This window comes from Natrix helvetica, assembly GCF_964273705.1.
Source record: "Natrix helvetica genome assembly, chromosome: 1".
NCBI classification, from domain to species: domain Eukaryota; kingdom Metazoa; phylum Chordata; class Lepidosauria; order Squamata; family Natricidae; genus Natrix; species Natrix helvetica.
Genome location: NC_138548.1, coordinates 75,442,536 through 75,468,603, shown reverse-complemented (window position 1 = coordinate 75,468,603; position 26,068 = coordinate 75,442,536). Strand labels below are relative to the sequence as shown.

The following is a 26,068-nucleotide window of genomic DNA, read 5'->3' as shown; positions in this document are numbered from 1 at the left end:
ATATGATTGGTCCCTAATTTATTCTGCAGCAGGACAACGACCCCAAGCATACAGCCAGTCATTAAGAACTATCTTCAGCATAAAGAAGAACAAGAAGTACTGGAAGTGATGGCATGGCCCCCACAGAGCCCTGATCTCAACATCATCGAGTTTGTCTGGGATTACCTGAAGAGACAGAAGGATGTGAGAAAGCCTACATCCACAGAAGATCTGTGGTTAGTTCTCCAAGATGTTTGGAACAACCTACCAGCTGAGTTCCTTCAAAAACTGTGTGCAAGTGTACCTAGAAGAATTGCTGCTGTTTTGAAGGCAAAGGGTGGTCACACCAAATATTGATTTGATTTCGATTTTTCTTTTGTTCGCTCACTTTGCATTTTGAAAATTGACAAAAATAAACAATCATTATTTATATTCCTGAAAGCATTCTTTCTTTACAGCATTTTTTCACACCTGCCTACAACTTTTGCACAGTAATATATATATATATATATATATATATATATATATATATATATATATATATATATATATATATATATATATATATATATATATATATATATATATATATATATATATATATATATATATATATATATATATATATATAATGTACTGACATAGATAGAAGGAGCAACCATGGGATCACCCCTCTCACCCGTCATTGCAAACGTATACATGGAACATTTTGAAACTAACACCTTAGCTGAATCTGAGCACAAACACAAACTCTGGCTTAGATATGTTGATGACACTTTTGTGATTTGGTCACATGGGAAAGAAGAACTGGACAACTTCCTCACACATCTCAACAGCCTACACCCCAAAATACAATTCACTATGGAAATAGAAGCAAACAACCAACTTCCCTTTCTGGACGTCCTAATCTACAAAAAACCCAATGGCTCCTTAGGACACACCATCTACCGGGAAAAAAAAACACCAACTGCTACTTAAACGCACAATCCCATCACCACCCTGCACAGATCAACTCTGTAGCCAAGACCCTCATCTCCAGAACCAAACGCCTAACTGGCAAAGACCACCTGAAAACTGAATTACACACTCTCACAAACGTATTAATCTCCAACGGATTCCAAAGAAAAACAATTACCAACCTAATCCAAAGGGAGACTCCCCCCAAAAACCGAGACACAGAACAGGACAACGGCATCACCTTCCTCCCTTACATCAAAGGCACCACAGATAAAATCAGCAAAATTATCCACAAACACAATATCAAGACAGCCTTCAACACTGACCAAAAAATAGCCAACATCTTAAGAAACCCCAAAGACAAAATCCAGTTAGAAAATCAAGGAGTCTACGAAATACCATGCAAAATCTGCCCTGCAACATACATAGGACAAAGAACAGGAGAATAAATGCACGCATCGCAAAACACAAGAATGCAGTAAGAAAAAAAGAAAAAACTTCCTCCCTTTTCGAGCGCCTTAAAGCTACAAACGGCAAGGGCCTCAATCAGCAGAATGAGTAGATCCTTTCTCATGGGCCAATCAATTCAGCCATAGGTTGCCACTCAGTTCCAACAGGTGTCTTTTGGCATGACCTTGGTTCACATGGCAGCTGGTAGATGTTTTGACTAGCAGCTGAGGCACCCTATTCCTAAGTTCCCCCATCCCTCCCCCCCATGAAGGGCAACCAAGAAACAAAGCGGGAGTAAGCAGGAGAAAGAATGGTTTCAGTTGAAGTTGTTTTATAGGTTGATACAAAGGCTGGTGCACTTGAAAGGTTCGGATGAAAAAGGGTACTTATACTCAACTGAAGGAATCTGAACCTCTCCCCGAATAACTTAGCTTTAACATGGGGGGGGGGGGACTCTTAGGTTCATTGAAAACTATGGCAAGGAGGGTCTGGAGCATCATGTTCAATGTAAAATAACTTTTCTTTCAGGTAATTAGGGCAGTCTCTCAAAAGATCCGTGCATGGGACATACAGTAGGTGGCCTTTACAGAGCAAAATCAATACTCAGTAACAAACAAAAAACTTTTCCTGATGATTGTTGGGTCACTTCAGTAACAGGCATCTGGCTGCCAACATTTGTCATCTATGAGCAGCATGTCAGGCCTGTAGTTATGTTCCTTTTAGGATCTTTGGCCTGCCCCACTTTCTATTATTTCCCTGTGCTGTTTCATTAGTGCAGTAGTTGGGAGGGGGGAATAGAAAGGAGAAGAATTGTGGAATGTGTTGTTGTCATTCTTTTCTAGAAGCCCAAGGCCATCTTTTGTCTCCGCACCTCAACACCTGACCGGAAGCAGCTGGGTGGAGATGCCAGCGTGACCGAAGAAGATTGGACCATGTGATGGATTTATGGGTGTGGGGATAAGATCATGAACTTTCAACTGGGTGGAATCCCAGGAAGTTTTCAGATTTGGGATTCCACAGTTCGTTGCCAACATGTCTGTCTTATTAAATTGGAACTTTAAGGATAGCTCTGCCTTGGACTCTGATTTAATTTTGCATGATATTTGGAACGCTGACACAGCATCTCCAAGTGCTCCTCAAAGGAAAGTCGCTATTTGAATGTATTTCTTTAGTCTAAAGAGAAAACCCTTTGACAAATGATTGAAAAACAACAACCCAGAAGGTAGACTATATTAAATTTTAAAAAAACATGCCTAAGAATTGCTGTATCCAAAAGCAGAGGTAAATATAGAAAATCCTGCAAGCTGTGGTCCTAATCCTTTAAGGGAAATATTCTCAAGCTTTCCAACACCCCCACTCTTTAAAATGATAAACTATTAATCCTTGTGATATACAGTACAATACAATACAATAGCAGAGTTGGAAGGGACCTTGGAGGTCTTCTAGTCCAACCCCCTGCCTAGGCAGGAAACCCCATACCGTTTCAGACAAATGGCTATCCAACATCTTCTTAAAGACTTCCAGTGTTGGGGCATTCACAACTTCTGGAGGCAAGCTGTTCCACTGATTAATTGTTCTAACTGTCAGGAAATTTCTCCTCAGTTCTAAGTTGCTTCTCTCCTTGATTAGTTCCCACCCATTGCTTCTTGTTCTACCCTCAGGTGTCTTGGAGAATAGTTTGACTCCCTCTTCTTTGTGATATATAACTATATAATTAGAATACTGTTCGCTTCACCTGACATCTCCTCCTCTGCCACACTTTCTCTCTTCCATCAGCATGAAGAGTAAAATCCTGGAGAAAATAAAACTGGAAACCCTGAACTCTTATTCAACACAGTCTTTGCTGCTTGCCACAATGTATTCTGCAAAATGCTGTGTCCAACTTCAACACTAGGTACTGTGTTCAAGTTAACCTCACAGAATGGATTGTAGCTATTTCTGACAGGAAATTTTGGATGAGTGGAAAGCTGTGATACATGATCCAGAGCCAACTTGTGGTAGCTGAAAGCAATGTGACAGGACTCCGCCTTCGTTATCTGCTCACAATCCCACAAAGACTCATGACCCACAGTTAGAAAACCCTAATTTAAGCCATGCATGATTCCACTATAAAGAGGCCATAGTCTCATTGTCTGACAGAGCATCCAACATAAAGTCCACCTGGATTTTTATGTTTTGGTCTTTTATTAACTGATCAGGTGGGAAGGTAAAATTACACATCTTATATTTCTTTTCTTTGAGTCAGTGTTTATGACTTCTGGTAACTGGAAAAGTCCCTGCAGTTTTCTTGGTAAGATTTCAGAAATGATTTGCCATTGTCTCCTTCCTAAGTCTTAAGAGATAGTAACTGATCCAAGATTATCCAGCTGGTTTCATGTCTAAAGTGGGACTAGGACTCATTATCTCTAGGCTCATGCCTTAAACCCAATGATCAAACTGACTCTTGCCATTTACGTCTTGGCAGTACTTCATGCAATGTGTAGATCTTCCGCCTGAATGTCTATAGTAGCTTCAGTCCTAATCAATACAATACTGTTTTTGTTTTTCTGTTAATACCTGAAGATGAACAGCCATCCTGGGAGTAATCATTTTGTTTTGCCCCAAAAGAGAGTGGTAAAAATTAGCAAATTGATGCATATTAAAGAAATTAAACTAGTAAAGGAGTTAGATTTATTAAGCAGTACGTACTCTTTGGGTTTAAAGTCAAGTAATTCATGTGTCAAGGCTCTGACTAACAAACCTAAGCAAATCAGAACCCTGAGACATAGCTCATTCTCAAAGGTCTTCTTTATTGAGTACATCATATTGGCACAGCTTCAATGGAAAACCAATTCTAAATCTTCCCCACGGTTTAGGTATAATTAAACTATGAAGTAACCCCATCCCCAATGGTCACAGATGATGTTGGCCAATTGTGTTAATTGGTGGGCTCTCCAGGAATTCCTTCTCCCACCTTATCTGTTTCCAATAGATGACCTTGGTTCTTACGGGATAGCTCTTTGTTGTGCCTAGTTAACCTTTCCAACCGCCCCTTCCTTTCCCTTTCTGTGTGAAAACTGAGAAACAGAAAAATGGCTGCGGCCAGATTCGGTTTGAAGTTGACAGTAATCCTGAACGTTTATGGTAGCTTCAGTCCTAATCAATACAATACTGTTTTTGTTTTTCTGTTAACACCTGAAGATGAACAGCCATCCTGGTAGAGTATTCATTTTGTTTTGCCCCAAAAGAGAGTGGTAAAAATTAGTAAATTGATGCATAATAAAGAAATTAAACCAGTAAAGGTGCAGAGTTAGATTTATTAAGCAGTACCTACTCTTTGGGTTTAAATTCAGGTAATTCATTTTTCTTCCACCTTTTAAAAGTATTTAAACTGTTTTCCTTAGAAGCTGCCTCGTTCTCATGCTTGCAATAAAATTGCCACTGTTGTCCTGTCTCTAGGCCCTAATTTATTACCTTTGCCTCCATTTCTTGATAATTCTTTACAATATGCCTTTTCTGAACCTACTAAAGTTACTGCTGCCAGTACAATATCGTAGTTATTGAGGCCACTTTAGCAGACAAAACAAAATAATAGAAGAGTAGCTGGTGCAATCCCGTTCCAAACACTATTCCGTTGCTACAGTATATTGATTGCCATTTGGATGCTGTAATGGGTCTGAATACCTTAGAGCTCCAAATGATTATCACAAATTAGGGTAAGAAACGGTTTAACCTTCTTTGCAGGCTGTAAAATGTAGTCTTTCAAACCACTGTTTTCAGCCACAGCCCTGATTCTTTGCATTAGGTTTACCGAAACTCTTCTATGAGATTTCACTGTTCTTTGAAATAGAGGCATGGCCTGATCTGTTCTTGGAATATTTTCATTTCACTTCATCCATTGCTTCCCATTGCACTGGGAACACTGCAGCTGCATTGCAGTAAGAGTAACTGGGACATATTTACTGCAAGTGTCTTCATGGTAAAAGGAAGATTTCAACAACAGAGATCTGGATTCCTTCAAAATTTATTTTTTAAGGCAATAAAAATATTTATTTATATACAGTTCTCATTTTCTCATTGCCAATCATTATTATCCCCTTATTTAATCCAGACTCCCAACTCTGCTCTCTTACCCAAAACTAGAGAATTAAAAAAGAAATTCCAGGCAGACATCCTTCATTACTTCCTATATGTTAATGTCAGGTGCAAGGGAGGACATCCAAAATACAGCAATTTTATTCCATTTTATTTACTCTAGTCATTATTCCTCATAGCTGATGCTACAGGAAAAATGTACAATCAGGAATCAAATTTTCTGCCTTCTCGTTTCCAAACCTTTCTGAAAATGTGCACGAGTTCTGTTCCCTATGGCCATCTGTCTGGTAAACTCGCAAGAGCCTCCTAAAGGCTAGGCATGCAATTCTTTTGACAAAAAATGGGCCCATTTTTGCGAAAAATGGGCTGGTTTTTGCTCATCCCCCCCCCCCCCGAGCACTCTACAAGCCTCCTAAAGGCTATTCATGCCTCTTTAAAAAAAACAATGGGTCATTTTTGGGAAAAATTGGCCGTTTTGGGGAGGTCTTCAGAGTGCAAAAACTTTTTTTTAAATTTGCCTCTTCAAAACCTTGGTGCATCTTATACTCCGGTGCATCTTATACTCCGAAAAATACGGTAGTGTACATTCAAAGTACAATAAAGTTGTTCTAAGAGTTTCGGATTCGATACTTAAATATTCATGTATTTCCAAAGCGAGATAAATTTCAGTTCTTGTTATGCCTGTTTCACCTGAAAGGGAAGCAGGAAGGTAAAGGTGGAGAACCTTGTCAGCTCTCAGTCAAAGCTATCATGGCCGGTATCAGAGTTGCAAATCTTCTGATGGCCAGAGTGTTGGGAGCATAAAGCGATCGGAATAAGTCAAGGATATAACAGAGTAAGCTAAGATTTTTGTGGGTTTGGGACTGGAGCATTTGGAAGAGATTCTTACTTTTAAGTGTATTTGAGGTGTTGCGTTTCACTGTTCAGACACTCCCTTAAAATGGTAGGAAAGATTTTTGACACAAGTAGTCCTCAACCTACAACCACAATTGAGGTCAAAATCTCTGTTGCTAAGTGAGACATTTGTTAAGTGAGTTTTGCTCCGCTTTATGATATTTCTTGCCACAGTTGTTAAATGAATCACTGCAGTTAATAACACAGTTGTTAAGTGAATCCAGCTTCCCCCTAGAGAGTGCACTTACAGTCCTTGGTGGCAGACATCCCCATTTCTTTGAATATCCCACTCCCATGTTATTTGTTTAGACCAAACTGTTGTGACTAATATATTTCGTTACTAATACAACTTGTTTTGTCCCTAGGCGAAAGTCCCTTGTTTGCTGAACAAGTTCAGCAGCCTACCAGTTCCCACTATCGAATTGAAATGTTTGGGACCCAGCACAAAATGTTGCAATGTATCTCTTATTCTTCAGATGAACGTTTCGTTTCAGAGCCAGAACATTTGGTCTGCAGGGAACTTCTAAGCAGGAAAAGACTGAGAAAGATCTTTGCCCATTAAAAATTTTAATTTGAAAAGCAGTGGCATCTTCAGCGCCTAATTTCTTTAGTCTGCATTTATTCATCGCCACTCTATTCTCTAATCTTCAGCAACGTTGGAAAATGAGTAAGGCCCCACCCTCAAATTGATCCCAGTTTATCAAACTATGGGATGGCCAACAGGGCACAGTAGAATCTTTGCTTTCAGTAAGGATAAAGAATTTTCCAACATATGTGTGTATTTTACAAGTATGGCCAACAACCCCCCCCCCCCCGCAAAAACCCTTCCTTAGAGATGCACTCGCTACTTCCCAATCCTAAATTTGGTGTATGCAGATAATGTTCATTAATTTCAATAGAATTTTCTTCCAAACATTTGCTGGAATTTCAGAAATTACTACTGGGTCCTAGGTTTATGAATTATCAAATATTTTCCCCATCATTATATTGAAGGAAATATTCCCTGCTCATTTATTTTTGTCTATGCTAGACCTTTCTGATGAATGTGCAGCAAATTCAATATCTGAACTGAAGAATGAAAGCATCTAATAATTCCGGGATCGTGGTCTTTTTCCCTGTCAATCTTCAAATTGCATTTCGCTTTCTTGAGTTCCATTCAAACAAGCGTTTTCAAAAAGGAATCTGCTTTTCAAGGGGTGTGTGCAGGGGTAGGCTGCTATAGGTTCATCCGGGTTCAGGAGAACCTGTAGCTAATGTTATGGCTAGTTTGGAGAACCTCCAAATCCCACGTCTGGCCCCATCCACCCCTCCGCTCCCAGGAGTCTCCACATGACCTGTTTGGATGCGAGGTACTGTGCGTCTTATACACTGAATACAGCATTTTTTGCCTCCCGAAACCCCGCCCCTTCACCAAAATGGCCGTGCAGAGCCTCTAGGAAGGTTTTAGAGAGCTCCTGGGGGCTGGGGAGGGAAGAAACGAGCAAAAAATGGGCCTTTTTTTGCACAATTTTAACCCCCCCTCCCGTCCCCAGGAGCACTCTATAAGCTTCCTAAAGGCTATCCATGCCCTTTTTAAACGAAAAATGGGCCCATTTTCACAAAAAACGATCTGTTTTTTGCTCATTTTTGTCCCCCTCCCCCCCAGGAGCACTCTGCAAGCCCCTAAAGGCTATTCATGCCTTTTTTGGGGGGAAATGGGCCCGTGTTTGCGAAAAACAGGTTGTTTTTTGGAGGTTTGCAGAGTGCAAAAACTTTTTTTAAAAATTTGCCTCTTCAAAATCTTGGTGCATCTTATACTCTGGTGCGTCTTATACTCCGAAAAATATGGTACATGCAGGGCACACATGGAGGCTCAGGGAGTGGGGGGGGGGAAAGGCCTCCTGGAAGTTCCTGGGGGAGGCAGTTTTTGCCCTATCAGAGGCTTGAGGAAAGGTTCCGGAGCCTGGGGAAAGTGAAAACGCCCCCCGCCCCCCAGCCAAGGTGCAGGAGGCTGACTAGGTCATGCCCACTCAGCAACCAGACAGAGAACCCGTTGCTGAAATTTTTGAAGCCCACCCCTGGGTGCATGTGTGAACATTCGCAGCAACAAACTGATTTGGCAAAACCGATCCTGGATACAAAGAGTTTTATATGAAAAGCAGGTTCAACGAACGATGGGACCGAAATCAATTCATTCACCAGATACTACATGTGAGCAGGTTTCTACTAAAGGAGCCATTTTCAGAATGATTCAAGGTAACTGTAATCTAAGACAATTAAAGGACAGGATCTACCTGTTCGTATCAAAAGCAAGAATTTTTTAAAATGTCAGCATCACAGCTGCTCCTATTGGTGGAATCAGACCCCAAATCTTTTGATTTAATCCTTAACATAGGAAAAACATTGGCAGTTGTTATCTAGCATTAACTGTGAAAGAAAGTATGAACCATTTGAATGTCAAATACAAAGTTGTGTACTTAAGGGGGAGGTAGTTGGTGCAACTTTGAGAGCAGAAAAGGAAAGCGTAGAAGTACGCATGTTTTCATATAAGTGGCTAGTGCAGGATTTCTAAATCTGGAGAAGTTTGGAGGGTTTCTTAAAATGTTTTTCTTAGGACTGTGACATCCATCTGGCTACTGAAACCTTTTTGTGGGGAGGTGATTTCTGTGGCTAGACAGAAGAAAATTGTTTGACCACTGAATTTTGGCAGGATGTCTGGAGGGCTGCTAGAAAGGAAATTCATGATTTACACATGCCCTGAACATTGCACATCTTTACATTGTGAGAAGTGCCGGGTTTTTTTTCCACAACTGGAGCAAAGGGATCTGGGAATTTTTACACTCAGCAAAGCTAAGGCAATATAACTAGAAAGCACGGTGTCCTTCTGCAAATAGAAATTCAGAAACAAGTTCCAAAGTGCAAAAATAACTCAATGCCACACACAATTCATTTCTTGTATTTTAGACTTCTGGCTACCACGGGAATTTACAGTGCATCTCCCATGTTGAACAATATAATGCTCCCTAGTATATTGGTAAAACAACAGCACTTCACAAAAGTATACTGTAGAGGAAAAGCAGGTGAAAAATGCAGAAATTAGGCAGAGAAACTGTCCACTCCACAAAGGAATATTTGATCATGGTTTTATTGCAATACATTTAGGGAAAAAGCTCTACTTGAATATGATGCTTTATAGACAGCACTTGAAGCCAGTAAAATTCTGTGACCGTAACCAAATTAGTTTGACCTAATAAATATAGTCACTGACTTACAACTATTTGTTTAGTGGCGACTTGAAGTTATAACAGCACTGAAAAAAGTCACTTGTGACCGATCATCACACTTACAATTCTTATAGCATCCCAGGAGGGTCACATGATTTCATTTTCAACCTTCTCTGGATTCTGATAAGCAAAGTCAAAGGATGAAGTCAGGTTCGCTTAAGGGCGATTCACTTAAAACGTGGCAAAAAAAAAAAAGGTTATAAAATCAGACATGACTCACTTAAGAACACCTTGGTAACAGACATTCCGATCCCTATTGTGATCATAAGTTGAGGATTATCTGTATTACAGAAGATCCACAATACTATAATACTTCCTTGCACATTAAAAGCCTCTGTTATCAGAGTTCCCAGTTTGCACATGTCCACAAAATTATACTGTTGTGATTGTGCTGTACTTGTGGAAATTGTCTTTTCAGTCATAACAATCCTAATAATCCCACGCAATTGGAGAGGTTTCACTGGTGTGGCCAGAGTCCTCATTACTGGAATAGGGCTCCCAATAAGGAATGACAATTTTATATCTCAAGAAAGGCTGGGCACATTCCAGATGAATGTAACTGGAGGGAGGATAGGGATAGAAAGGGGAAAATATGACAGGCAGGCACCAGCATATCTCAAGCATTCTCCTGTACAGAAGTGTTAAGAAATTTAAAAAGTTGAAAAAAAAACCCCACCATTCAGGACAGATTAAAGTTTCAAGAGGTACTGCACATACAATTTTTGGCATTATGCGTTTCTCACACATTTATTTCCTTTTCAAAGTACAAAAACCGATTCCGTTTTAGAATAAAATCAATGATAGTTTAAGGAGTTTAAATCATTCAACTCTGTGATACAGTCAACATACAAGGGTTTGCCATCTAGAAAGTGAAGGCATTGTAGCTTTTCTTTCAACCACCTTGTCGTTTCACAGACTTTTGCTTATATAAACACTGCTGCCTTGTTGCATGGATAGAGAATTCCATACATGTAGTTTACACTCTCCAAACAAAATGAAACAAAATACCTATCATGAACACATATTGCTTTTCACTGGAAAGAGCTAACTGGCACTTTAGCAATTTAAGAAAAAAAATATGTTTCACTACCCAATATGAAACAAGTTATATGGAAGGAAACTCTGCAAGAGTCTACTTTCCAATAACAGCTTTCAACCCATAGATAAAAACAATGCATTCTACCCAATTGTTCAAAATAAACCATCATTTGTGCACAATACTTGAAATTATCTCTTCTTAAAGAGTACAAAGAGACAATATGTCATCTTTCCATGCTCAGATTTGAGGAAATGTTTTGTCTTTTCAGCTAGAGAACCACTACAAAAATACAATTATGTTTAGCCATAATTTAAATGATGTTTAGCCTGCCCTGCCAAAATATTCTACTTGTTAACGAAAGATGTTTTCATTATCACTTTCATCTTTCTTTACTAAGGACAATATTCTTTGGAGAAAACTTAGGGGACAAAAATAAATCTGTATTTTTTTTAAAAAACTCAATACCCTTTTCAATTTCAGACTTGATTCTGCGTCTGAAATCTACAAAGCTCCTTTCGATCAGGCTAACCTGCTTTCTTGCATTTTCAAGGACATTTCACTCCACCTGAGACCCAACCCTCTCCACATCAAAGCATAACTATGCTGCAATGGCTCCGGATGTTCTCTTCATGTTTCAGAAGCAGTTTCGCAAGTGGCAAAACAGATAGTTGTCTCATCTCATCTGCCAGGGGACATAACATACAAGCTTTGCCCCGTTGATTAGCTACATGTGAAAAAATGTTGAGCACAGGAAAACTCACATGATAAAAATTAAATCAGAGAAGACCGGACCAATTTTCTTCAGGGTCAGTGGTCAGATTGTCCAGCTCATCAGTTTTCAGATTCTAAGTGTATGAAATTTGAAACTCACTAAGCAGCCAAAATATTTAGTGTTCTCCAGCCTTTCCCAAAGTGATCCTCACCAGGTTGGAAATAATGGGAGTTGTAATTCAACACCATCTGAAAGGCACCAGGTTGGGGAAGGCTGCACTGACCAATGATTCTCTATTACTCCTCTCCCTATGTCAGTCCAGAATAAGATTGCTGATTTCTTCTGCTTAAATTATTTTACAAATATATATGTTTTCCCAGACACCAAGATCTTTGGAAAATGATGCTCATCACGCCCGCTGTCGATATCGAAGGAAGCCCCATAATAGAGCTGCTGCTGCTGCTATGGCCAACCCTGGCACCAAAATCATAGCCAAAGGAACGCCTCCTGGATCTCCATCTCCTCGGTGGCTTGAGGGGCCATTCTGGGGCAGTAGCTGCAATCAAGAGGAGAGGAAAGGCATTAGCAGTTGAATCAAAGGAGGAGGTGGTTCAACTTTCTAAGGAAGTTTAGAAAATCAAGGATGACTTATGTCTTCAAGCTGGCAAAATTGAAAATTCTCTTCCGAGGACATAATCAGCCAAGCTACTTTTGAAATCTAGTGCATATCCTAATGGGATAAGTGGGATTCCCATGTTGTACTTGAGAAAAAGAGAGAGGCCTTTAGGGAATTACATTTCACCTTGGCTTTATGGAAAATTTAAAAAGATCTCCTTTTCACACCCACCCTATTGAAGAAAGCTCTAACCACCATTTTGATCAATCATTTGCATTTGCAATCACACCAAAGCAAGCAAACAAACAAAGGTTATTGCAATCTTTGAACAGAATCAAATAAAACTCCACTACATGCAACAACAGATGTCCACGTCTATATAATCTCTCTCTCTCTCCTGAAAATGTTTCCAATAAAACTATAAGGATAAGTCCAGGCAGTTGCTAATTCAAAAGTAGCGATCTTTCTTTCTCTCAACGTTAATGAAACCAACCTAAATGGAGATTTTGCTATGGCACACTGTTACAGATAATCCACAACACTTTGCCATTTGGTAGATTACTTTAAGGTCTCCATTTGCTATACATAAAATTTATCAAAATGCCCAGGGATACTTTACAGTACATAACCCATACACAAGAGTACATCAACTTCCCAGACTGCTCTTGTTCAAATGTGTGGGACTACGAAAGTTATTTGCATTCCCAACAAATCTAAAGAACATATCATTGAGGAGATCTGACACATGCCGCTCACATTCAACTTCTGCTACTTATCTGTTATGTTTCTCCCTAGTTTCTCTTCTCTACCTCTTGCCAAACTTACATTACAAGTATCCAAATTTCTCCACACTGTGGATTTTACTTGGAGGGGCTACATGGCAGCAGCAACAGTTCAAATAAGTTTTTTTTTCCAGCATGGTGCTCTTCTTATACAATACACTGCAATTCCCCAAATCCCTCAGTCATTTGGCCTTGAGGATGGGAAAAATAGTAATAGTTTGTTCATCCCAATCTGGAGGGCACCAACTTGGAAAACAGTAGTTTCTAGTAGAGATGTTTAAAATCAATATTTATGAGGCGGGGCCTGACGTCGCTACAACATGACATGCAATCTTGGGGCTCCAGGATTGCTGTCGATTTCTCTGTTGCTGGACGATCCTTTTGGATCTAAACCATTCTGAAGGAATGGTGATAGAGAAGGGCACATCCTGCTGATCTCAGGGGCATTGCAAAGCCTCTGATTGATCCAGGAAAAAGCTCTCTTTGTCGGTTACAATAGAAGCAGCCAAAATAGCTGTAGAAGGTTGGGACACACCCCTGAAACGGAAGCAAAATAGGACAGTGTGTCGAAATGGTGAGAATTTTCCTTATTATTAGAGAAAACTCAAAAGACTTAGAGTTAAAATAAAATTGAAGACAGAAGGAAGCAAGCGGCAAATTAACCCTGGTTTAAAACTATCGTGTTATCTTTTTCACTTTAATTTTGTTTGTTTCCTACGGATGGACTTTTTACAAATGCCTCTTACTTTTAAACTGGACTGGTCTTTTTTTCCCCTTCTTCCTCTATACTTTTTCCATTTTTTGTATTTGTTGATTAAAAGTTTCTTTCCTCACAAGGCTCAGCCGGATCGTAATCTTTAAACATTTTTTTTCTTCTCTTCCGGAGTTTGGAGCTTAGAAAGAGAGGCAAAAACAGAGGGAAAGGATGTAACACTGCCATCTAGAGGCAAGAGGCTTGGCAATATCTGATGATACAAAGCTATTGGCTTTGTTTACTGAAAGGGTCAGTGGAAAATGTCTTGTTTATACAGATGTTTCTTTGAAGGAAAGAGAAAGCTTTGACCTGAAAAACTTTGCTGAATTTGTTTGAAACCTAGCAAAACCCTTGGATGTTTTAGTAGCAGTGTTTATAACCTGGAAAAATGGCCCAATCCGAAGAAGAAAAGGGACTAACATTGTAAAGAATTATGCTAGAAATTCAAAAAGTCTTAATAATCTCAGAGAGAATTGAAAAGAGACTTGAAATTATAGATCAAAATACAGAAAGTACGGAGGGAAGAGTTGAGAATGCTTATAAAACAACAATGAAATTTGAGGACAGAGTTCAAAAAACCACAGAGACATATGAAAGTGATAAGAAAATTGTTGACACTGACAGCAAATCGAGAGTGGAGGGAAATGATAAGTGCGAAATATGGAAAGGAGTGATCGCTGAACTGGAACTCTATCTCAGATGTCAAAATATAGATGAAGAAAGGGGGGGGAAATTTGGCAGAAACAATGAGAATAATTTCGGCAGAAGCACCAGCGACAACAAAAGTCAAGCTGACGAAAGGAACAGATAGAACAGTGATGGCGAACCTATGGCACGCGTGCCACAGGTGGCACACGGAGCCATTTGTCAGGGCACGAGAGGCGCTGCCCTGTCAGCTGGCGACCGTGCATGCGCGTGCTGGCCAGCTGAGTTCACCCTTTTTAAAGCCATTTTTTGTCCTTCCCAGGCTCCAGAGGCTTTATAGGAGCCTGGGGAGGGGGAAAAGAGCCTCCCCCGCCCCCCTCCGGAGGCCCCCCGGAGGCTTCAGGGACCGTCCGGAGGCTTCCCTGAAGCCTTCGGAATGCTTAAAACGACCCACTTCCGGTTTGCTCGGAGGGTCGTTTTAAGCGTTTCTGAAGGCTTCAGGGAAGCCTCCGGACGGTCACTGAAGCCTCCGGAGGGCCTCCGGGGGGGCGGGGAGTTTTTTTTTCGCCCTCCCCAGGCTCCTATAAAGCCTCAGGAGCCTGGGAAGGGCGAAAAAAGCATGTAAAAATGGGGGGGAGTGCCTGTAGTGCGCGCATGCGCACTGGGGGGGTCACACATTGCATTATGGGTGCAGTACGCCTGCACACGACCTCCCTGCCCTCCCCCAACTTGTGGCACACGAGCCAAAAAGATTCGCCATTGCTGAGATAGAGGGTTTCGAATCTTTATAAGACATGCAATGAATAACAAGTTGTCAAGAGAAGTCCACATAAGATTTATCAAGAAAACACTTAGAATACAGATTCTACAAATGGCAAGAGATATTGGACTGCACTATTTCTGGAAGGATACAGGATGATGAAATGAAATGTCACAATAAAATTTAGTTAAATGTAGTTAAATTTTGAGTACTATGTATAAGACAAAGTAATAATAGCTATAGTCAAATAAATGATCAATAATGATAATAAAGCATTTATATATACTAGATTGATAATATGAAATTTTATACAAACGGTAAGTGAGGAGGATGGAGATGATGTTGAAAAACCTTTTTATAAAAGATAAACAATTCTATATAGAATAGAATATAAAGATGCCATATCATTGGATGATTTCAGGATGATGTAATGAAATGCCTTAATATAAATTTACTTCAAATTTAATATGTTTCATATAAAAAGAATGTAATAATAGCTATGCTTAATGGATGTTTAACAATTGTACCAATTTGTATACATGTATATTAGATTGATACTAATAATGGGAAAAAACATGGAATTGAAAATTATTAGAGAATGTTATCAATGCTAAAATAATAGAAAGAATAGGACATAAAAAATTCTTTATTATTTGATATATTGAAGATAATATAATGAATCATTATAATATAAATGGATACATATTTAAAATACCTTGTTTAAAATAGAGAAACAATAGTGATAATCAAACAAATGAAGTATAATAATAATGTATACAAAGATATTTGATTGACAATATGTGAATTTTGATAAAGCTCAAGTGATGACTATGGAAAGGACGCAGAAAGACCTTGTAACCAATCGACCCACTGTATGCAGTTGAAGAGGTTTCTATGTCATATGTTTTGTGTGTTTGTGTTTGTTTGAAAATAAACATTTTATTAAAAAATAAAATAAAATCAATATTTATGTTCCTCATCCAAATCATGCCAACCCAACTGTCTGGTGTAGCTTGGAATTTCCCTGAAGTAAATACTTTGAAGCACCTTGGAGAAGTTCTACCAAGCAAAAACTAAGAAAGAGAGCCTACCTACCCTGTGCTGAATCTTTAATGATACATTGTCTCCAGCTGTCCTGAAAAGTTCCACAACATTCTTGTGTAGCATGTTCTTCAACTCCTTATCATTAACCTGAAAAAAAAAACACTTGTAAAGCCAATTAGGCACTCACCATAAAAGTGCCTGGATCCAAACCATCATTAAAGAACAAAACCCTAATTAGAATGAATAATTCAACTCCATTAGTTAGAATACAATAATTAGTACAGACCGTTTAAGTAACACATTCCAAGTGTTTTAAGGGCTCCAGTTTTTCCCTTATATTTTCATTAACTGCCCGTTTTTCATTAACTTCATTTATAGAATATATTCTGTACATAGAACAGTATAAACCAGAACGGTACCTAAGTATTTAAGAGCATGAGCTAGTATAGAATGCCATCAACTTCAAAGAACTGTAGACATAATGCTGTAAAATAAAGGCAGGTAATTTGTGATTCTTGTAGCTTCTTTTTGTAGCCTTTGGACCTTCTAGTGATGTATACTGAAAACTGATAGCAGCACCCTATCATTATGATAGAGATTACACTTCAATTTTTGCATGTCTCCCAACGTAAACATAGTAAAGAAAAACAACAAAGAAAATCCCAATTCCCTGCAAAAATTCAATCCCACCTACACGTGTGACAGTGGTGGGTTGTAGGCGGTGTGCCCCGGTACGCGCGTACCTGTGCCTGCCAGGAGCACCGGGTACCGTTCCGGTACGGTGCTCCAGAGGGCCCACCCGCCGTTCTGACCTGTATTTGAGCTCTTCCGCGCCTGCGCACGGAACGTAAGGCGCCTGCGCAACATTCTGCCGAGCAGCTGGAGCATCGTGGAGCATTACAGAAAGTAAGAACGCAGTGCGCGTTCATGTGGTGGATGCCAGGCCCCGTTGCACTGTACCGCTTTCAACAGGATCCGGAACCCACCACTGATGTGTGAGATAATTGCAGCCCTTGCAATATTCAAATTAATCCTTCCCTGAATTGCCCACACTCTAATATAAAAAGGACATGATAGATGACTCTTCCTTCAAGCTCTAAATATTTGCTAAAAAACCTCCACATCTGTAAAAGCTGTAGGTTCCTACAATTCAATTAGCACAAGTTTCACAGGATGAAGTACTATGTGCCCATTTCAAAGGAGAACAGTTATACTTGCAAAGAGAAAAGCAGTCCTCAAAGGAAGGGTACATATTTTTCATGGACCAAAGGCCATATATAGCTGTTGATTGGTATGCGAGGACCGCTATACCAAAACACAGACAGTGCGGCCAAGAAAAAGAAATGGCAATAGCATTTAAACTTATATACCACTTCACATTGCATTATGGTACTCTGAGCGGTTTACAAATATCAGCATATTGAGCCGGTCAGAATCGAATTCCTGGCTGTAGATAAAATTAGCTTCCAATACCACTGTGCTATCATGGCATAATACTTAAAATACAGTTAAAGTCTCTGGCAGCATATATTCCATGTGACTTTCTTTCAAGAAAAAGCACAACTAATTACTAAGGTTAATTCTCGTAAACCTGCTAGTCAGACAAGTCACATGACAGGATGGATTTGATCACACCTTTGGACAGAAGACAAATTATTCTTTTCCGTTATTTCTCAACCATTCTGGCTGGGGAATTCTGGGAGTTGGCGTCCACACATCTTAAAGCCGCTAAAGTTGAGAAACACTGCTCTATGCATTTAGGGTTGAGGCAAACACATATTGTGGCTGTGTTAAAGCCTGCCCAGATGTTGTAAGTGTTGCTTTCTTCATCATTCCCATCATACCAATATTAGTTAGAAAAGACCCGTATTAGATTGGGTAAATCTGCATATATAATGGAGTGATGTATCCATTGAAGTATTTACTGTTAAAATCTTGTCTCCTTCCTGAAGGCGGCCATCAAGTGCAGCAGCTCCATTTTCTTTGATCCGGCTAACGTAGATGCCGCTGTCATTGGCAATATACTGCTGATCAGTCCCGCCAATGATATTAAATCCCAAGCCTAAGGAAAAGATCAAAAAGAAAAAGGTTTTTAAAAAATTGAGATCACTCCCCAGCCCAAAACTAGTAAGAAAGAAAAAACTCCAAACAATGCAAACCATTCCTTTCAATTGTAATAAAGCTTCTGGAACCAAAGTAAATAGCAACTGGCAACTATGCATATTTGGTTTTTACTTTCAATACTGTTAATTTTCATTAGCAACAGGGCACAGTCTGAATGGCAGCACTCAGCATGCCCTAGCTGATCCTGCAGGCTAAATTATACTATGTATAGGGCACGGAATGGGCAATTTGCCACGGCCAACTCACCTTGGCCAATTTGTCATGGCTAACTTGCCACAGGCAATTCACCATGGCCAATTCGCCGCAAGACAACTCATCATGGCCAACTTGCCGTGGAACAATTTGCTGCAGAACAATTCAATAATTCAATTGTTATTATTTTAATTTTTGTCACTCATATCTTATTTTGTTCCTCCTCTGGCATACTTTCTTGAATTATTATATTCCATCATTTATTTGATATTAGTGTAAGTCTTGTTCCAAGGCAAATTGTCCCATGGGGAGTTGGCCATGTCAAGTTATCCTGCAGTGAGTTGGCTGTAGTGAGGTGTCCCCCAAACTGACGGCCGGCAGGCCAGATGTGTTACAGGCAGGCCTAACCCACCCCAGCTCCACGAAGTGACGTCCTAGACCCTACAGTGAAATTCGAAAAATTAGAATATGGTTCAAAAGTTCATTTATTTCAGTAATGCAACTTAAAAGGTGAAACTAATATATGAGATAAGACTCATTACATGCAAAGCAAGATAGTTCAAGCCGTGATTTGTCATAATTGTGATGATTATGGCGTGTAGCTCATGAAAACCCCAAATCCACAATCTCAGAAAATTAGAATATTACATGCAATCAATAAAACAAGGATTGTACATAGAACAATATCGGACCTCTGAAAAGTATAACTGCTAAAAGCACCAAAACTTGGTTCAATGACTGTGGGATTAGTGTACTTGATTGGCCAGCAAACACGTCTGACCTGAACCCCATAGAGAATCTATGGGGCATTGCCAAGAGAAAGATGAGACACATGAAACCAAATAATGCAGAAGAGCTGAAGCCTGCTATTGAAGCATCCTGGTCTTCCATAACACCTCAGCAGTGCCACAGGCTGATAGCTTCCATGCCACGCCGCATTGAGACAGTAATTGCTGCAAAAGAGGCCCAAACCAAGTACTGAGAACATATGCATGCTTATACTTTTCAGAGGTCCGATATTGTTCTATGTACAATCCTTGTTTTATTGATTGCATGTAATATTCTAATTTTCTGAGATGGTGGATTTGGGGTTTTTATGAGCTATACGCCATAATCATCACAATTAAGACAAATCACGGCTTGAACTATCTTGCTTTGCATGTAATGAATCTTATCTCATATATTAGTTTCACCTTTTAAGTTGCATTACTGAAATAAATGAACTTTTGCACGATATTCTAATTTTTCGAGTTTCACCTGTATAAGGCAATACTAAGCTAAATGGTTGCTTCAGATTCAAGTTGTGAGATATGAGATACAAGTTGCGTGCCATTTATCTGATTTAACTTTAGTAAACTAATAAAATTTCTATAAAGACGTAAAGCATTGGAAAAATATTTTTCACCTAATGAAGAATACATTATGGTTACAGATAATTTTTGTAGTGATTTGGTTTTAATAGTTGTGATTTTAATATTTTTTATTGTACATTGATGATGTTTTATCTTTTGGTCATGAGCTGCCCAGAGTTTGATACAAGATGGGCAAATATATATTTTGCAATAGTGGCGAATATCTGTAGCTCGGATATAGGATGAGAGTGAAAGTTCATTCCCTGAGTTTGTGGATTGGTTTCCAAACGTTTCATTACCAGCTACACATCTTCAGTGGAGCTTAGGGGATGTCAGTGTTTTTCTGTTTATAAAGGCCTCAGGTGTGGGTATATCAAGTGAGGGTCTTGTGATGGGTCAGCTGTGCATCTTCAGTGAGTCTTGTGATGGGTATGATACACTGGTGGGTTTCAAAAAAATTTAGAACCTCTTCTGTAGGTGTGGTGTGCTTTGTGGGAGTGGCTTGCCAGCCATGTGATGAGGTAGGAGTGGCTTGCCAGACATGTGACCGAGTGGGAGTGGCTTGGCAGTCATGTGACTAGGTGGGCGTGGTCAACTTGTAAAATGTGGTTAAATTCACTTAACAACGCTCTTGCTTAGCAACCAAAATGTTGGCTCAGAAACTCTGGCATTTGAAGCACGCAAGTCTTAAAGCTGTCAAGTTACAAAGCCCTTGCACCCCTAACCCTTTAGAAAAAAAACCCCACGGGTGTTCAAACTTGACAGCTTTAAGACTTGTGGACTTCAACTCCCAGAATTCCAGCTCTCGCTCTTCATCTTGATGATGTTCAGACGGGTGGGGGGAGGGAGTTGGAACCGGTTCTAAACAGCACTGTAGATTTTTGGAACCTCTTCTATAGAACTGGCAGGAACCCATCCCTGGTCTGATATATGTTTTAAATAAATAGATATCTAAAGGCAATGAATACACAAGGTAAAGATGACCAAAGAATGCAGCAATGATGTACTTGCAACAGCCTTGTGAAGAAGGAAAGCGGAGTCATACAGGTGGAAGATATTTGTCCCAAGTAAAAATTGTTAAATGAATTCATATTATTTGGAGTAAAAACAAAGTCTAGCCATTTTTGCCTATTATAAAACTAGAGAAATTGGGAACAATACGGTTGAATTCAGTAGGGAGAAATCATGTTACTGCCATCACAGACTAAACATTCACTTTTAAGACTGCAACACATCAGGTATTCTTTCTACTGGTCACAATGGATTAAAATTTATATTCTTGCATACCTTTAATCTAGGAAATGCTTTAATCTGGGGCAGTAGTATCAAATGACCTCCCCTTTTTTGAGATGGGATATACAATTTTCACTCACCTCTCTTTCTCCTCCCAATAATTTCACTGCTTTATTAACTTCATAATAACCAAAACAATATTCAGCATATATAGACTCCTAACACACATTGAATTAAAAGAGATTAAAATAATCATAAAAACATATGCAGGGATGAAGGCCCTCATTTAGACATTATAAGGCACATATTTATTTCTGGACTAGGATCTGACTAATGCTTGATATTCCACTAGGTGTCACTAATATCCAATAGGGCCTTCATGTATCCCTATTTTTAAACTATAGCTTGCACTTTTAAGATTTTGTTTTTTGTTATTTAGTGGCTACCTTTTTAAACAAAAAACAAAAAAATCATGAATTCTGATAGAGTAAGTGGAATGTTGATATTGAACTTAGCAATTTTGGAAATGCATGGATTGGAATGTAGGTATAAATATATTTAATATAAACATAAATACTGCCATCCCATAGTTTATTACAGAATGAATGAATCAAATTACCCAGACTGCAAAGTAAGAATCCAGCAAAAGTACAAAATTAAAAACTACAGCAACTCCATAATTCATGGTTGGGTTTCCCTTGCGTGTGCTTTTCATCCAAACAAGGATTAAACTGAATTTTTTAAAAAAATATTTGCCCTTTAATTAGAGGATATAATCCCAAGAATGTCTTTATTTCTTCTCTTGCCATGTCAATTCTTTTAACAAAGAAACCTAGAGTGATCCACTTGGAACATAAGAGGGAATACTTGGGAATACTTGGCAGCACAGTGTTAATGAGATCCGAGGGAGAATTTCACTATTGACTTCAAAATGTGTGGAATAGTAATAATATCAAACTTTTTACTCTAAAGGAGTAAACAACAGTATCAAGCATAAGCCATCAGACACAAACTTTTTTTAAAAAAAACCAAAAATCTGAATAGATTAAGCATCACATATATTTTCTTCAAACCTCTGTACGCACAGAGAAAAATAAATGAGTTTTTTCTACAATCAATGACACATTTTTGCTTCAACAAACTTGGAATAGGGCAGACAGGAATCATCTGTTTTTCATGAGAATCATCCATAAGTAGAGTATGAGTAATATATCACTTGAAGAAATGCAACTGTGAAACTGGATTGAGCCTAGAATAAGTCCAGGATGCTATTCTATAAACTGTTCTCACTGGTCAAGTTTTGGAAGCTTCCGAGTGTGGTAATTTTACAACATCTGGAAGACCACAAATTGTTCTACCTTAAACCAGTCCGGCTTGAATCTTGTTGTAATCTCCAGTGTGAAAATCAGATTATATGCTGAGATTCAGATAAAATTCTCTTTCCCACATTTTCTGCATAACCAGTATCTCCCAACCTTCCATTTGCCTTTATAGTGTAAATCCTGTATGCCTACTTTGGAGTAGGCATACTCCAAGTTTAATGGGAACTGTAGAAGCTTCTTGGATGGGAATCGAAATGTCTTCAAGGAAAAACAAGAAAGTCCAGTTGCCTCTTGAAAAAGCACCTTTGGGACAACTATGACCTGGATATCTGAGAATCTCCATAGACAAGTTTAATAGGAATTGTCTATGGAGATTCTCAGTCATCCAGGTTGTCCCAATGGTACTTTTTCAAAAGGCAAATGGCCTTTGTTTTTCCTTGAAGATGTTTTCCTTCTCATCCAAGAACCTTCTTCAGTTCTGACTGAATGGTGTAGGAAGGAAGGATTTATATTTATATAGTGTGCAGCCGCTGCCAAAAAAGCCAATGCAAACCTAAGTTGCATTAACAGAGGGATTAGATCAGGTAAATCACTAATACCACTCTATAAAGCCTTAGTAAGACCACACCTAGAATACTGAATCTAGTTTTGGTCACCACACTATAAAAAAAATGTTGAAACTCTAGAAAGAATGCAGAGAAGAGCAACAAAGACGATTAGGGAACTGGAGGCTAAAACATAGGAAGAACAGTTACAGCAACTGGGCATGGCTAGGCTAGTGAAGCGAAGGACCAGGGGAGACATGATAGTAGTGTTCCAGTATTTGATGGGCTCCCATGGAGAGGAGGGGGCCAAGTTATTGTCCAAAGCACCTGAAGGTCAGATAAGGAATAATGGATGGAAACTAATCAAGGAGAGATTCAAGGAGAGAAATAAAGATAACTTTTCTGACAGAGAGAACAATCAACCAATGGAACAGCTTGCCTTCATCACTGGAGGCTTTCAAAAAGAGACTGGACTGCCATCTGTCAGAAATGATGTAGGGTCTCCTGCTTTCTTAGGGGGTTGTACTAGATGACTTACAAGGTCCCTTCCAATTCTGTTATTCTATATTCCTTGCAGTCATCCAGTTTATTAAGTGTTCCATACAGTGCCACAGCCTCAATATGGCCTCCATCACCCCTAAAAAGCCCTATATTTTCATTTTATTTATTATAATTTGTCAAACCGAAACAAAAACAGGAATCATATAAAAAGGGGGCGTGCATCAGCGTGCCTACCATCCCTGTCCTACTGTTCCCATTTACAATACAATACAATACAATAGTAGAGTTGGAAGGGACCTTGGAGGTCTTCTAGTCCAACCCCCTGCCTAGGCAGGAAACCCTATACTGTTTCAGACAGATGGCTATCCAACATCTTCTTAAAGATTTCCAGTGTTGGAGCATTCACAACTTCTGGAGGCAAGCTGTTCCACTGATGAGTTGTTCTGTCAGGAAATTTCTCCTCAGTTCTAAGTTGCTTCTCTCCTTGATTAGTTTCCACCCATTGCTTCTTGTTCTACCTTCAGGTGCCTTGGAGAAGTATGTACAGGTATATGTTTCTGTACTCATTTCATGTGTTTATGGCTATGTTTTGCTTATTTATATCCATTTATGTGTGCCACATTTTCATGGGTCCATACATTTCATGTATCACTATGTCCATACTGATACTTGTTTCCTTGTACTTGTTGAGAATAAATAAAAGAAATAAAAAGAAATAAAATAAAAATACAATGACAGGGATGTTAGTGCACTTATGCACGCCCCCTCTAAGGACCTCTTAAGTACGAAGTGAGGTCCATTTTTGCATACAACTTTCACAAAGCAAAACAAAAACAAAAAACACCCCAACTCCACAGAGTTCGGTTTGTTTCTTGAAGATTAAAGTCTTTAAAAGTAACCCTGCAGCGCTTGGCTAGAGGGGCTTCCTTTCCTGTGCCGAGGATCCGAAGCAGTCCTGAAAGCTACAGGACTCTTCCCTCTCTTTTCAGGAGAGCAAAAGGGCCAAAGGACGAGAGAGAGAGAGAGAGAGAGAGAGAGAGGAACTGCTGCTAAGCGGCGTGGCTTCCCCGGGGTTTCCCCTTTTCCCCGCCACGAAAAAATCGAGCCTGGCGCTCGCCTGCCCCAGAGCCCAGCCGCAGCCGGAGCACCAGGCGGCGAGGGCAGCCGCTTTGGGGGAAGCTCCCGGGGCTGCCCCCACCCCCGCAGATTCTTATACCTGAAGGTCCTCGGGTGAGATGGATCACTTCCTCCGACAGCAGATAGTCCACCCCTCCGTTCATGCTGCGCTCTCCTGCGGAGTCTTTGCCCCCGGCGCCCTCTCGCTCCGCCAGGCGAGCGCTTGAAGGTGAACCCAGCCAAGCCAAAGTCGAGGAGAGGGAGGCGGCTAGAGCGGCGGAGGGGCGGCCGCGGCACTTTCACTTTCATCAGCTTCGCAACCGGAAGAACGAGGGCGGCCCGCTAAGAATTCTGGGGCTTGTGGTCCTCTCCTTGCAGAGGCGGCTAGCCCAGCCGGTTTTACTGGAGGGGGGGGGGGGGGCAGCGCGGTTATCACTATCACATATTGGCTGCCTCCTAATGCGGTAGTTATTATTTAGTGCCGTCTTCTACACAACTGTATTTTAATTATAGTGTTTGAATTGCTTTGCATCTTCTTCCAAAATGGCTTATTTTTGCATATTATGATAGTGAATTTGATAGTAACAGAATACCCTACTCTGCCAGGCTTGAAATTTTGGGCTTGGGCAACCTAGAACTAATTAAGCCGCTTATGGTCGGATTTAAACGTAGTACACAAAATTATCCGCTACAACGTCTTACCGGTCAATGACCACTTCAGCTTCAACCACAATAATACAAGAGCACACAACAGATGCAAACTCAATGTAAACCGCTCCAAACTTGATTGCAGAAAATGCGACTTCAGCAACAGAGTGGTCAATGACTGGAATGCACTACCTGACTCTGTTATTACATCTTCAAATCTGCAAAACTTTAACCTTAAACTGTCTACTATTGACCCCACCCCATTCCTAAGAGGTCTGTAAGGGGCATCCTTGTCCTACTGTCCCCATTTATTTGTACCCATTTCATTCATACTCATGTTTATTCTTATACCTATTATCTTATAAATGATTGACAAATCAAATAAATAAATAAATAAATAAAATAAAAACACGCAATCTGCGTAGTCTTATATTGTAGCATAGGTTTAAGTGCACTGGTCGCTGTGGTTACTTGCATGATGATACTGTGTTACAATACAGTCCTCACCTTTTGCACTTTATCTGAATGTTGGACACAGCATTTTGACATATTTTGTTATTTGCTCCCCCCTCCCCCGCTCCAGTCAATCATGATAAAACTGCAATTGCCAAATGGTTATATATAATATTATTCTGAGGCAACCCTCTGAAATCAAAGTTGCTTTTTTCCCAGAGAGGACACATATACCTCTCTTATGAAGTTACCATTCCAAAGAAGATCATATGCCATGCTTCCTATCTCCTGCAGCTTTGGAGGGAAAGAGACCTGTACAGTGCATCTCTAACAAAGGAAGGATTTAGTCTCTAAGTATCTCTATTATAGTAAGTGTTATCTAAATGGACCATTGTGGATAACTTTTTATAATGGTTATCTCAAGGTAAGCCACCTTTCTAAGCAGGTTTCGCAAGTCTTACAAGAAAATGAGGCTTGTGGATATTTATTACCTTTCAATGCTTTTGCAGTTAGAATAAAGACAGGGTTTTTTTTTAAAAAAAACCTGGGTTATCAGCTAATGTAAAAGAACCAAAACATCAAGTCAGCCATGATTCAAAAACCAGTAGTAATA

General features: G+C 39.7%; 1 protein-coding gene across 1 annotated transcript; it reads right to left on the bottom strand.

The window, feature by feature from the left end:
• Positions 1 to 9,460: 9,460 nt before the first annotated feature.
• LOC309384359 (synaptojanin-2-binding protein-like) lies at positions 9,461 to 24,664 on the bottom strand. The gene is made up of 4 exons (XM_081937781.1): positions 24,455 to 24,664; positions 17,895 to 18,031; positions 16,021 to 16,116; positions 9,461 to 11,924 (listed from the first exon to the last, which is right to left on the bottom strand). The coding sequence occupies exons 1-4, from the start codon at positions 24,516 to 24,518 to the stop codon at positions 11,778 to 11,780; spliced, it is 444 nt and encodes a 147-aa protein (XP_081793907.1). The 5' UTR covers positions 24,519 to 24,664; the 3' UTR covers positions 9,461 to 11,777.
• Between the last annotated feature and the right edge of the window lie 1,404 nt (positions 24,665 to 26,068).